General features: G+C 40.5%; 1 protein-coding gene across 2 annotated transcripts in view; it reads left to right on the top strand.

Moving 5' to 3' along the window:
- The window catches only part of piezo1 (piezo type mechanosensitive ion channel component 1 (Er blood group)), a 94283-nt gene extending 81106 nt beyond the window's left edge, over positions 1–13177 (top strand). For both annotated transcript variants that reach the window (XM_079168875.1, XM_079168874.1), the window contains exons 47-54: positions 1082–1270; positions 2424–2516; positions 2925–3097; positions 5605–5727; positions 5832–5911; positions 6537–6726; positions 8607–8748; positions 9009–13177. In XM_079168875.1, the coding sequence (XP_079025001.1) occupies positions 1082–1270; positions 2424–2516; positions 2925–3097; positions 5605–5727; positions 5832–5911; positions 6537–6726; positions 8607–8748; positions 9009–9137 (1119 nt within the window). In that variant the 3' untranslated portion in view covers positions 9138–13177. The remainder of the gene's footprint in view (positions 1–1081; positions 1271–2423; positions 2517–2924; positions 3098–5604; positions 5728–5831; positions 5912–6536; positions 6727–8606; positions 8749–9008) is intronic.
- Positions 13178–14673: the final 1496 nt, after the last annotated feature.

The following is a 14673-nucleotide window of genomic DNA, read 5'->3' as shown; positions in this document are numbered from 1 at the left end:
GAGGCAAATTCAATCAAAGGGGAAAGGCAGTAACTCTTCAGAATCAGTAACAACAAAATGTTTTCATGATCAAAACCAAACCACACTAGCACCAGTCTCTCTAAATATTCAGACTCTCATTCACTTCAATGGAAGCCCATGTGACTGACGACTTCAACATATGTTTCCTGTTTTGTTGTGATCGATTGGCGGGCTCCAGGGACCTTAAAGTTTACTTTTGTTTAACTCTGTCGTTAATTTGTATGGTCAGCCAGAAACAGTGATGCACAGTGTTTGTAAAGAAGAACTCATTTTAGTTATTTATTATTATTATCTTTTTTTGTAGTATATCACACTACAGACTATAAACTAAACCATCCAGTCTGTGATCACGGATCAATATTAAGTTAATACCTATATCACATCATTTTTTTAGGCTGAGTGCAGGGCAATTTTTCATTGAACAGATGACTAATGTGACTGTACCTTACACATTTGGTAAAACTTGTGGATTTTATCATCAATGTGAGACGTTTCAATTTGAATGACCCCATGGTCTTAAGTCTCAGGATAGACTTTTTTAACCCTACAACTGGCACCACCTTGTCTGGCTGGTTTGAAAGCAGCACAGCGGGTCCTCTGTCAGTGTCAACACTGGATCTGTAAAGTGACAGTACTGCTGTGAACCCAGAGGTGTTTCAGAATTCTCAAACCCAATACACATACTTACATCTGAAAGAAGAAAAACAGATTCAAAGCTTTAAAAGACCTCCAGGTTTCAGTTACATGTGTACAGTATACATGATGCATGATCAATTATACATCAGGTGTAGAAAGATGGACTTATTCAGATGTCCGTCAGTGTCTGAATTCCAGCTAAAAGGTGTTCAGTGAAGTAACCCTGTTGTAAGGCTCTATGTGTTTTGCCATTGGAGTCCATAACAAGGGCTATTGCCAGGGACACAAAAACCCACTGCCAGGTTCCTTTACATTTTGTTTGCCTTTTTTAGCATTATAAGTAAAGAAAATACTCAACATTGTACATTTAAAAAAAACAAAAATAATATTTATTTTCTCTAAAACAAATATTTTCTACCCTCAGAAATACCCACAGCCCAAAGGACAGAAGAAGAAGAAGATAGTGAAATATGGCATGGGTGGACTCATCATCTTCTTCTTGATCTGCATCATCTGGTTTCCCCTTCTCTTCATTTCACTGGTCAGATCAGTTGTGGGTGTGGTCAACCACCCCATTGATGTGACCGTGACTGTCAAGCTGGGAGGATATGAGGTAATCGACATTTCATATTGCAGTCTCTTCTACTGTCTCTTAAAACAGAAAAAAATCAACTTAAAATGTTCTGATGAATCTAAATCAATGGCAGAGCTCCTGCTTAATACAATTTGACAACAAGCCACCCAAAACTGCTTTCCGGGTACTGATAAATTGCTTAGACAAATGGAATAAACACTGATATATTAATGATTATTCAAGAATTCAGTGATCCTTTTTTTTTCATTATGCAACACAGGGATACAAAATGAAATGCAGTTGTTGCCGATTTGCAACATGAGAAAACAAGACAAAAAAAATGTAATAAATGAAACAGTAGTGCATTCCTGTAGTGTATTTTCTGAATTTGCATCAGGAAAAATGCAAACAGCAGCAACAAAAACAATTATCTGGTCAGATAACATGTCCGGCATCTTAATATTAAACTTACAACTTTTACTATGTTTGAGCACCATATGGCTTGCCAATGCAATCATGAATTTTGACATTTTGAAATTCAGAAATTCTAAAGTGAAATCACATTAACAGATGTGGCTGTGACTATGGCTAAGTGGAGTCCTTCAATCAGAGGATTGGCAGTTCCATACACACCGTGTGCCTACGGTGTATGAATGTGAATAGTGTGAATGGGTGATTGATGACAAATACTGTGAAAATTCTTTGAGTGGTCAGAAAGAGTAGAAAAGGGCTATACAAGTACATTTTTACCATTTAATTAGGGTTATCCCAGATTCAGATTAAAACTACAGAAAGCCAGTGTTACAGTACAAACCGGGGATTTGGAGTTTGAAAGACATGGACGTTTTTGTGACTCCATGGAATTCTGTTGTACATTTTGAGGCTGTACTTGTTCTGATCATCTGGCAGGTACATCTACCGCCAGTAAATTGTGAAATCCCATAGATTATCATTAGATGTCTCTGCCAGTTGTCCTAGAAGGAGGGTTACTATCCACATCCCAGATCAGATTATAGTATGCAAAAATTAGGCCAAATGTCATTCACAGATGGAAATCAATTCAGTAGCAATGGATCTTTACAGTCTACCTATAGTACAGTCAAATTGAAAATAGGTGCAAATGACATAGCGAGACACGGTATATAAAATGTGCAAAATCCACTGATGTATTTTTTTCTATGTGTATGTCTAGTCCCTGTTTACCATGAGTGTGCAGCAGCAGTCCATCCAGCCCTTTACAGAGGCTGAATATGACCAACTCACCAAAGAATTTGGAGACAATGCGGTGCGTACTGATTTCAGTTTGATTGATATGTTTGTGCTGCTACTGTCTTTCTTTCCTGCTTTCTTAGTGTTGTAGTAAATAAAAACAATTATCACACAGGTTCTTTATAGTTCTGTCAGGCTACGTGTGCCATTCTCTAGTGTATTTAAACAGTTACGTCATTCTGTGGACATGAACATGAGTTATACATGTTTCACGTTCAATGCCAAGAATCCCTTTTGATAGTTCAAATCACAATTCCTCATAATTTGGACTAAATTATTTGTTTTAGCATGCACAGCTCTCACAGATGCTCAAATTAACAGGACTGTTTCTGCTGGAACTGTGTGTGTGTGTGTATCCTACTTGAGTTGCTGTCTCTCTGTATATCTATTTTTCATGCATAATTTTGTGTGTATGTGCATCTAGAAAGCCATGCAGTTCATCACTCTCTACAGTTATGAGGATATCGTGACGGCCATGATTGAAGGAAGTTCAGGATCCGTATGGAGGATCAGCCCTCCCAGCAGACAGGAAGTCATTAAAGAACTACTTGGAAGTCCTGTTGACCTAACACTACGCCTGGCCTGGACTTTCCAGAGGTAAAACCTTTACTCTCCTAATAACAAAATGTCATTATACTATAATATACATTATACATAATTATCACCAAACTAACTGGGTAATTGTCAAATTTCCTAAATTAGCATGTTAAAGCTAACAAAGAACAGTTGACCGTGACAACTGACTGCTGAGGTACAACTGTAAAGTAGTGACCTCAAACTCTTGTAAACAATGGCACCCCTTCACAGGATTTTTTCTTTTGATGCAGGGAAAGAGAAAACAATCCACAGATTAGGTTCTGTGCCAGGCGAGTCCTTGTCCTAGTTTTCATTTATACCAGGGATGTGAAAGACAGCTTACACAGACATGATGTTGGGAACAGTTATACCACACTGACAATTCACGGATTCAAGGATTGCACAGCTTCCGCAAAACCTGCACAGATAAGACAAAAATAAGCTCCAAGCACCTGCAAAGGATGAAATGCAACTCAAATTGTGCTGCCAAGGAAATAATGTTTCAGTACTTCTGTGCTATTTGCACGTATTCAAATCAGGTGTTATGCATACATTTGGTGCAAAATCGGCCCATTTCATGGTGCTTTCAGCAGCTGCAGTCCAATCTTTGTGAATTTTGCCCAAGAATGCGCTGTTGCACAATGATGTATATCAGTATACAAAAATGTGTAAAGCTGTAAGTCGACAAGCTTTCTGTCACAGGATGTGGGTAGTGGGTCAGAGGGAAGAACAAAAAGGATGAGTGGCCTTAGAGTAAAGAAGCAGGAATTCTCAGGTGGGCGGCCTGGGGACTGAAAAACGACGAGTATAGACACCAGATGGGAGGCTGGGGCTGGAGTGTTAACATGGGCACCAGGGAAAAGGACCCAAATACAGACAACCGGGCTGTCACAATCGGAGCGCAGGCAATGGGAGAAGGACCCAAACGCAGGTAAAGATGAGGAGGCAGGCATGAAACACCAGGCAAGAAATAGGGCAAACTGGAACTGAACACTAAAAGAATGCAATGGAACAAAGCAACATTATATATATGTATATAATGACATGGTGATTGGAGAATTAGACACATGAGTCGGGCCCTGTTTCAGAAAGCAGGTTTAATTAACAAACTCTGAGTCTAACCTTGAACTCTGAATTGACTAACCCTTAAATTGGAAACTCTGCGTTTTCAGTTCCAGAAAAGCTGATCAGAGTTTGTTCAATCAACTCTGTGTTTGTTCAGTTAAGCTTGTACGTGGTGAATGAATAAAGCCATCATTAATGGAGCTGCGATACCACGATTCACCATGGCCACAGGTAAAAAAAAGGCAGGGTCTCCATTTTAATCTGCTTGCTTGCTTGCGGGAGAGCGGTGCTTGCAGGAGAGCGACTGTTGCATCTCCACCACATCCGCTGGTGCGCGCGCGGATCGGGGAGGACCTCCGCTGTGCGAGTTACAGAGAGCAGAGGATAATTGTAATTTGTATCAAGTCTGATTTTAAAATTCTTTTTTTTTTACTTTTTTTTTTTTTGCTGGCGGATTCGCGGGCCACATAAAATGACGTGGCGGGCCGGATTTGAGTTTGACACATGTGATGTAGGCTATTTATGGACTGTGCAAATGTATCTCTGAAAAAGAGCCTGAGTCAGAGTTTCAATAAGTTTACACAATAAAGTTCTATTCAGTGTTGTAATATTAGAATATGTGGGCAAATGTGCTTCAATACGCAATCAATAAGAAAATAATTCAGTGTGTGGATTTGTAAGACAGAGAGAAACTCAGGGTTTGTTGAAGAAAACCTGCCAGCGAGCAGTTTAGGTTCACAGAGTCATTGTAACGTCTCAGTCTGAGTTTATCTGGCGGACAGATGGAGAATGGCAATGACAAAGCTTCATACAAATGCAATGGTCTAGGGAAGTGGGAATGTGGCTGAAAGGCGAAAATTAAAACAACAACAACTAACTGTGCAGTAGGATTTCAGTTCTTTTGTCCTGCAGGTTCAGTCATCCTAGATGGTACCAGCATTTTTTTAAATGAAAACGGAAAATGTAATTGCTATTACATGTAAAAGTCATGTAAATGTGAACTCGTTGTTTAACGTGGTGGAAGGCCCAATAAATAAACATGAAAAGAATAGCACCCACTGCTCTAAAGTAAACTGTACACTATATTAGTATACTGATGATTACAAATGATAGCCTGCATTAAGTCTGACAAGCTTTCAGGAGTATGTGATGAGACCTAAAAGAGCCACCATGTAAAAGATACAGCTTTTTATAGTATGTTACAACATTGCTTTCTTCTGCCACCACCCTTAGACAGAAAATGTTTTGCCAATTCATTTGTAATATCAACATTAAAATAAGCTGTAGCACATACAAACCACATAGAGTATAAATGTCCTATGAGATACTTTGAGATAATAAAAGTAATATTTTGTGGATAGCTATTACATCTAATGGCCTTTACTTTTCATTATGTATTTTTACTTTCTAAAGGCTGACTGCATCCATCTCTCTTTCTTTCGTAATGTTTCTGTCTCTGACAGGGACTTAGGTAAAGGAGGGACGGTTGAACACACATTTGACAAACACTCTATAGACCTGGAACCTGGAAACCCAGTCCGAGCAGATCTGGCCTCACTACTGGTTGGCAATCGCACCAAGCCTGTGTAGGTATACCCCCTGGAAGGATGTTTATGTAAACACTAGTGTTTTGTGTTTTAGATAATACACATAGTTGTATCTTACAATTGGTGTCTTGTCTCTTTCCCAGGCATGTTCCTAATATACTCCCGAACTACATCCGTGCCCCCAATGGAGCTGAAGCCAAACCAGTCACTCAACTATATAAAGGTCAGAGTTAATTTAGTTACTGTGTAAATGTATGCAATTTTTCATAGCATGAAACATATTACAGACAGAATCATTTCCACCAGTCATGGAAAGGGCAGCCAAAATACCCAAATCAGTTATGGTTACTCTCTACAAAGTACAGTAGAGAGTAATAGTTCCAACAAGCAGGTTTTCCATAAGGAAACATTAGGTCAATGGTTAACATGAAAATGTAAATATATCATTGACAAAAGTTGTCCAGTCCATACAGTGTCTAACATGTGAGCGTATCCTCTAACTGGATTTGACCAACTTGGTGTCACAGATCACAAGAATAATATCACAATGCTGGTAAAGTGCCTGTTTGGGTGCTTGCATTAGGTTAATGACCAGCATTACATTTTTTTTAATTCAATTTTATTTATAGAGCCCAAAATTCACAAATTGAGGGGGCTTTACAATCTGTACAACATACGACATCCTCTGTCCTTGGACCCTCCCATCCGATAAGGACCCCCCCCCCAAAGAAAAATCTTTCTATTACAGTTACTATACATACATATTCTCAGACTAGGTAAAAGCATTTGTGTTTTGTATTCAAACCATAAAGTATCTGTTTTAACACAGCTGATTGTTTGTCTTATAGGTAATGAAGATGGTTACCTGAATATAACCCTGTCCCTGAAGAGTGACAGGTCACTGAATGGCAGTGGGAACCAGGAGTGGTGGGACATTGCCATTGCAGGTTGTGCATCCTCCTCATGTGGGGTTTTACCCATAGTCATATTCAATGACAAAGTCAGTCCACCCAGCCTGGGTTTTCTGGCTGGATATGGGTAAGGAACCCACACTCACTAACGTTTACAAGGCTTGGATATGTACATTTTTTATATTCATAGAATAAAAGGAGCCATGTAAAATAAGTTAAAGATGGTCCAAGGTTCAGGATCACTTTGGTTCTAGCTAAAATCCAGGAATAACCACCAGAGCCCCGTTCACTGAACAACAGGGATGCAGAGGCATATAAAGAGTCTACAAATCATCCATCCATTCTTCTATTTTCAACTGCTTATTTGGAACCGGGTCGTGGCGGCAGCAGGCTAAGCAAAGTATTGCGGACGTCCCTCTCCCCAGCAGCATTTTTCAGCTCTACCTGGGGAATCCCGATCCATACCACTAGTGCTGACCGATCAATCGTACTATCATCGCACTTGCGATGTGAACATGCGTGGTAAACACATAGCAAAAGAGGTATATGATACAATAGTCCTGAGTCCCTATCACTTCCCTCTACGTTTTTCCATTGTTGCTCATGTTGAAGTAACCTAGCAGAACTATAGAGCCCCAGTCGGCGCCTGTTCCAGGATATCACCCAAAGACTCCAAGAAGGCCAGGTAGCCTGAGCTCCTGTCCGGTGCATGAGCACAAACAACCATCAGAGAGTGCCTCCCAGTGACTTGCAATTACATAGAGTTGACCCTCTCGTTCTCCTTTGGAGAACTTCAACACAGAGGCGCTCAGCAGTGTGCGTGAGTACCCATACCCATCTGGTGCCTCTTACTCAGAGAAACTGGTAAAGGCAACTCCGGAAAAGGCGATGACAACGGGTGAATCCAATGTGAATCTGATGCCGAGGTCATGAAGTTTATTCCTAACGTCGGCAAACCTCCTATTCTTAACCACTACTTTGGTCATGTCAGGAAAGAAAGAGATCTTACAGTCGTTCCAGATAATTTCCCTCTTTTCTTCATATCTTTGTCTTCCAGCCTGGAGCAAGTTAGAATGCATAATTATTGGCCTCAGTGGTTGACCCTCATTTTATACATCTCTGTTTCTGACAAGTCTATGCCCAGTGCTTAAGATATGATTGTTCTCACAAATTCTCTTGGTTTGTCATTTTCAGCAAGGCAAAGGTTGAGAAGTCTGTCTGTGTGTACAATGTCCTGCAGTATCCTGACACTCTTCATATTGTCCGTTTTTTTGTAATGCTCTGAGTCACAACATTACTGTCTTTAAATTATTGTTGTTTTGAAGCTAGCTTTGTCAACCATGTCATGTTTGGTTTTCTGTAAGGGGCCCAATAATGTTACAAACTTTGGTGAGGGAAATGGGAATGGTCATTCTCAAAGGGGTCCCTTGACCTCATACCTAAAGATATCTGAATGGGTTCTATGGGTATCCACAAGCTTCCCCTTTACAGACATGTCCATTTTTTTTCAAACTTGACGTCACTTGACCTCTAGGATAATTACAGCCTCATGAAACTTTACAACCATAAACTAGAGACCTAGGGTATTCAGAGGCTGTATGGCTTTCCTATGTATATTGAAAAAAAACGGGATTTCTGGGCAGTTTCAATAACAGAAGTGCTTTCATCCAATTGCAAAAAAAAATGCAATTCTGAAATCCCCAAATGTCAAAGGTTTTGGATACCACATTTTTCTTGGGGCCATGGTAACCTAATGGGTTACATAATGATATAATTATATTATATTATCTATTGTATATCATTTTCATCAGTTCTAGAGTGGTAAAAAAGGCTTTATCACCAAATCTGTGGAAAAAATGGTCTCAAATAATTACTGCAGCAATTTTTTACTCGGGGGGGGGGGGGGGGGGGGCAATCTTGGTTTAGGGTCCCACGAGACTCTGCTTTTGATATCCATACTGTTCCCTTCTTCATTGTAAATATTCTTTTTCTTTTCTCTCCTTTCAGGATCATGGGTCTTTATGTGTCTGTGGTCTTAGTCATTGGGAAGTTTGTGCGTGGCTTCTTCAGTGAGATCTCCCATTCCATCATGTTTGAGGAGCTGCCCTGTGTGGACCGCATTCTGAAGCTCTGCACAGACATCTTTCTGGTGTGTGCATATTAACACACACATTATGTATTTACTGTACTCGTGCACACACATATCAGGAATTGAGTAAAATATGTTTTCCAGATTTTAATTAGCAGTTCTTGAACCAAGAATATTTCCATGATTATGATCATTAGCATATATTTTTTTAATAATGGGTCCTCAAAACACACAGGGCTGATGCCATATTGTTGGAAGTGTCATGGAAAATAATTTCTTTATAATCCTCATCCACAAGCTTTTGTTTCTGTGTGATTCAGGTGCGTGAGACAGGAGAGCTGGAGCTAGAAGAGGAACTTTACTCCAAACTGATCTTCCTCTATCGATCTCCAGAGACTATGATCAAATGGACCAGGGACATGCACAGCCGAGACCATGACAGATACTGACTGTCTGCCACCAGGTGACATGATGTTTGGTTGTAATACCATACAGTGATATCTGAAGCACATTGTAAAGATGTCCAGAGGACAGCCCAAGGGAGGCTTCTTGAGAACACTCCTTACCAGACTGGACATTGTTTTACAGAGACACACAAAAAGAGATGTACACAAATAGACGTACTGTATGAAACATCTCCTGTTGCTAGACACCTGTTGCTGTTCTTCACAGCTGCTTGAGCACTTTCATGAAACTACCTTACACTACAGACTACTGAAAGTGCAATTGCAGTTCCACTGTGGAATGGATGGATAGCAGCTGGATGTCTGTCCTGCAGGATTTGGACACTTCATTCCTGACCTCCGTGTATTTGAGCCACCCACGTGGAGTGACTGTGGCTAAAACCTGAAATGAATTGTAGGTTGAACCATTTGCAATTACTGTCCTGGTAAGGCAATTGATTTGATAACATACCAATGCTGTCAACCATACTTAAGTCCTTAACACACCAGTGGTGTTTTTTTTTTAAGCCAATATTTTTTTTTAAATTGTTTCACACATAACGTGAATATTACGTGGCTAAAAAGCGCAGCAGGTTTTTTTCCGTAACAAGGCTGATTTCTCTGATGATTTCACATGATGAAATATTTTTTAAATCATTAAGTTTTGTAAAAGCAACATGTGTGCAGCTGCCATGTTCGTTTGATTTTACACCATGAACCGATGCTTGACAGAACAGATCTGATTAAGAGGGCTATTTTAGGTTTTATTTCCCTTGTCAGACAGGAGTTTAAACTCATCAAAAGCAGCTCTTTCAGTTCCCAGACATCTCAGGCAAAGGAATGAAAATATATGTGGCATAAACACTAAACTTCCAAGTTAAAAAATGATTTGTCACTATTATGTTGGTTCACAGACGTGGTGATCTTAAAAACTCTTGAAGAAATCATACTCATTGTCTTAAGAGAAAACACAACCAAATACAGAAAGCTCACATGACAACATAAACTGTTTCCATGGAACAGTAAAACATAATACATACGACTGAGATGCGTTTATTGTTGCCATAGTTTTTGGCTGTTGGTTATTTAACTCAGTTATCCTTCAGTGGTGTTTAAAAATGTTTTTTGTTATGTGATCATATAATTCAGATATTATTTCAGATGTCTGCTGTACAGAGGAGGCTACTCTCTGTAACAAGTGAAGATGCTAAACTGTGTGAAGAAACATTCTTTGTAGCTAATGTTGATTTAGAGATGAGATACTGTGGCTGGAAGGAGAATCCTTTCACAAGGAACAAACAGAGAGAAAAAAAAAAGCTTGGGAACTGGATCAACACTGTGTGGCAGAAACTGGCTAAAGGTGTGTTCACACCAAACGCGATGAACGCGGTGCGATTACATACAAAGTCTATGTACAGACGCGATGAACGCGATGGCGCGATAGCGCGGCGCGTTTGGCGCGTTTGGCGCGGCGCGTTTGACGCGTCAAAACGCCGAAACGCCGAAACGCCCCAAACGCAGAAGTTAAAATATTTGAACTTCTGCGAAAAAATCGCGTGACGCTCCAGCGCGATAGCCAATCAGCGTTGAGTTGCTCTCCCCGTCATCAGTGAAGTCCTGCTGTTGAATCAGGAAATAAATAATGTAGCCGCCATGTTCACCCAGAGCTCTACGATACCTCATATCAGTAGAGACCGGACCAAACTATCTGTATACATGTGTGTGTGTAAACCATATGGTACAAACAATGAATAGACGCTGCCGTATTTACGTCTATATGACGTTATCGTGAGTGTTGATGGAGCTGCTATAATGTTAGCATAGCCTAGCACCGATCGATCCGAGCTTCATTGATAAAACAAGTACAAACCGGCATCATTACGTAGTTATTTCGGAGTCCCTTTTTGTCGGTTTATTGCCGTTAAATCACAGCCAAGTCAGTTTATTGTGTGTTCATACAGCTGTAGTAAACAGCCGACGTGTGGCTCGCTAGACACAGTGAGCTCGATGAAATCCACGGAGCTCCTCCGGACTATGTTATGAACCAGACATGACGGCGTTTAGTTCCCCGTGATATCTGGGACTTCCACAACACGTACTGATCAGAAATAGAGGCTATTTTCCTACGGTTGATGGCGGACAGTTGAACAGCTTTCAGGCCGATAAGCCACGCCCCCTCTCCGGCGCGTCCAGTGCGATGGACGCGATGCACGCGAATGAACACAAAAGGGCCTTTCTCAATATGCGTACTTCTCTGTACTTGTGAACTTGGGTATTGAGAAAGGCCCAAATAGTCCCCGGCGATGCCGGCGGCGCGATGAACGCGATTCGCGCCGCGTTCATCACGTTTGGTGTGAACACACCTTAAGAAACTGAGGCTAAACTGGCAGCAGATAAGCGTAGGCACTTAGTAAGGTGCTGGATAAATACTCAGAGGTGGTCAGAGAGGAGTTAGGGACTTTTAAAGACATTAAAGCCTCAATCAGAGATAAACCTGATGTACCTCCAAAATTTTGAAAACACAGATCTCTCGCATTTGCTATGAAAGACAGAGGAGAGGCGAAGCTCAGGAACCTGGAAGCTAACATTATACCTCCAGTTAAGCACAGTGAATGGGAACTGCCTAGGGCCGGTTGAGAAAAGTGACATGTAATTCAGCCTATGTGGTGATTATAGTGTCGGCAACTCTAACAGTTGAAACGGAAACCTACCCTTTGCCTCATTTAGAGGTTTTTAGCAACCCTTGGGAGCGGTAAGGTCCTCTCTAAGATAGACTTTCCATGCAGTTTACCAGCAGGTGTTGCTGGATGATGACTCCAAGAAATACACTACCATCAACAGCCAGATTATGGAAAATCTGATGAAAGATTTACCAGTGGTAATGACCTGCTCGTGATGAACATCTCCACAAACTTCAGGAGGTTCTACAACAGCTTCAGAAAAATGGACTACGTGCCTCCCAATACTGTCCCCAGCTAAAAAAAAAAATGTGTGTAAAAAGATTCCACCAGTGGGGTAGGCACTTAAACGTAGTTACTGATCATCACCCCCTATGACACTGGCCACTGCATACATTAAGTGGTGTGCAATTATATTATCAGCGTATGACACAAATTGTCTATAACAAGTCAGAAGAGCAAAGTAATGCTGATGCACCTTCCTGCTGTCCTTTGCCTGTGACCAGCTACACAGGAACTGTCTTGACTTCAGCTTTAGTCCACTTAATGCAGGCAGAGCATTTACAAGGAGCAGCACTAAATGTCGCACAAGTTGCAAGGACAACATGCACCAACAGTGAGATAATACTAAGTGTACAGTTATGTAATGGAAGTTCGGCTTGTTTTTTCATGAGGAGAAATGAGCTGTCCACAGAGCTAGGTTGTGTTGCGCATGAAGATGTATTCTGGGCACCAAGGCACAGTGAAAACTAAATAATTTGCTCGCAAATTTGTAAGGTGGCCAAACCTTGACTGATGTGTAGAAAATTTGCAAGGAATGTGAAACATTCCCCGTGGACCAAAGAGTGCCTCAGCAGGTTCCACGGCTACACCAATGGGAGAGACCGGGTGAGTCCTGCAAGAGACCTCATATAGACTGCAGACCCTTCTTGAACAACATGTTCATGGTTGATTCATACACTAAGTGATTGTAAGTGTTTCGCATGTCACAAAGCACCTCACAAGCTACCATTACAAGGATGAGTAGACTGTTTACCTCTTATGGTCTGCTTGAACCCAACCGTGACACGCACATTTGAGGACTTTTGACAAGCAGAATGGAATTCTGCACACCACGGCATATCTATCAACAAATGTTCTGGCAGAGAGATATGTCCAGACATTCAAGGCAGGAATGAAAAAGCTAGCTAAACATGAATATTGAAGACACGACTACACGTTTACACAACTGGACAGCCCCAGCAGACCTGTTTCTACACAGACATATAATATAATTGTATGGTTGTAATGCGCATTACTTGACTTCTGCGAACAAGGTCCTGATCAAGGTGTTGTATGCACATGTGCATCGATACACTACGAGAGTTATGGCCAAATAAAGTGAATGAATTCTGCGTCCGCCTCATCAATACACCCTAGACGGATATTCTGAAATGGTGCTAAACTGTTTGTGTGCAGAGATTGTTTAAAACAAAAATGTAAAAGAGTGGATAGTCTCAGAGTAACATGTGCAACAGTTGAGTGGAGAGTCTGCTTTGAACCCAGAGAGAGTGAAGTTGGGTGTACACTGTCTTGCCATATTGGTGTTGATTAAAGAAGATTATTCAAAGTCAAATTGATTAAAAGATTAAGAAATTTGAAAAGATTGTAATGATAGAATTATCGTAATATAACTTGCTTATCCCTTATTATGGGTTCTGAAAGAAACATAATGTTAGCCCTAAAGCAGCTACGCTACACTATAGCACAACAATTACGAGTTTATTCTCTACAGATTATTTGAATTAGTAGACTAATAATAATAAAGGCTAACCTAATTTCAGTCGTGTGAATCACTTTTTAGTGTCCCCTTGAAACAGTTTCCGTTGTCATGTTTGCTACTTCCAGAGAGTTTTTGCATTTGGTTTTGTTCGCAGTGTTTTTTCAAAATGCTGTGCAAATTTGTGAAGTTTTGTGTTTTGTCTATTTGCATGTTTTTTCTTAATCTGCAGTGGGCTGAGCTTTTAGGGCCACCGTATGTCACATAGAACGTTTCTTGCTGTTCCAGACAGCACACTGCAGTTTAATTTTCGACCTGAAAGTACAGACAGGATCCAATGATTGGCTATAAGGGAGAAGAGATACAGTTAAACCAGCCATGGTATTGTGTTGGCAACACAATACCATGCCTACTAGTTGTTTACCTCTTTGTTAAGTGAGTAGGTGGAAAAGATTGTGTGAGTGGTCTTTCTCACTTTATAGACATTTTAGGGGTGCTTGTGGCTCAGTAGGTAGAACAGGTCGTCTCTTAACCACAAGTTGGCGGTCCAATCCCTGTCTCGCACTTTCTGTGTACTACAGTTAGATGTTGCGTTTTCGTATCTCTGTTTTGAAGAATGATGGAGGGTAAAGGACAATATATCAATTGGAGAGCAGCTCATTCATCTTTGGCCATAATTACCTTTAACTTTTCCACAGCACTCCATAAAAACCCCATATTCACATTGCACCACTCACAGGGGACTTCTAATGGCCCAGATGCTTAGGGTGAGAATGTCTTTTTGGCCACTCGTACTCACAATAGTTATTGACATTCCTTATTATCTTCATATCCCCTGGATTATGCAGTCAAAAATAATGAATTAGTGGGATTCATTCTTGCAGGTTTGCACACATTTCACAAGAATTATCATTGTTAAATTAAGAAAAACATAGGCCTATCTCTCATTTCCATCACTTCCAAAAATGAATTAAGTTCACTTCAAAATGTTATAATTTCTTCTAATAATTATTTTGAGCTAGGCTTACCTTTAAGTGCAATGTATGTGCATTTTGCAATCATCACACTGATAATGTAAATGATGATTATTATCCAACCATCCCGT

Source organism: Pholis gunnellus, assembly GCF_910591455.1.
Source record: "Pholis gunnellus genome assembly, chromosome: 11".
Classification (NCBI taxonomy): Eukaryota; Metazoa; Chordata; class Actinopteri; order Perciformes; family Pholidae; genus Pholis; species Pholis gunnellus.
This window is presented reverse-complemented; position numbering and strand designations above follow the sequence as displayed.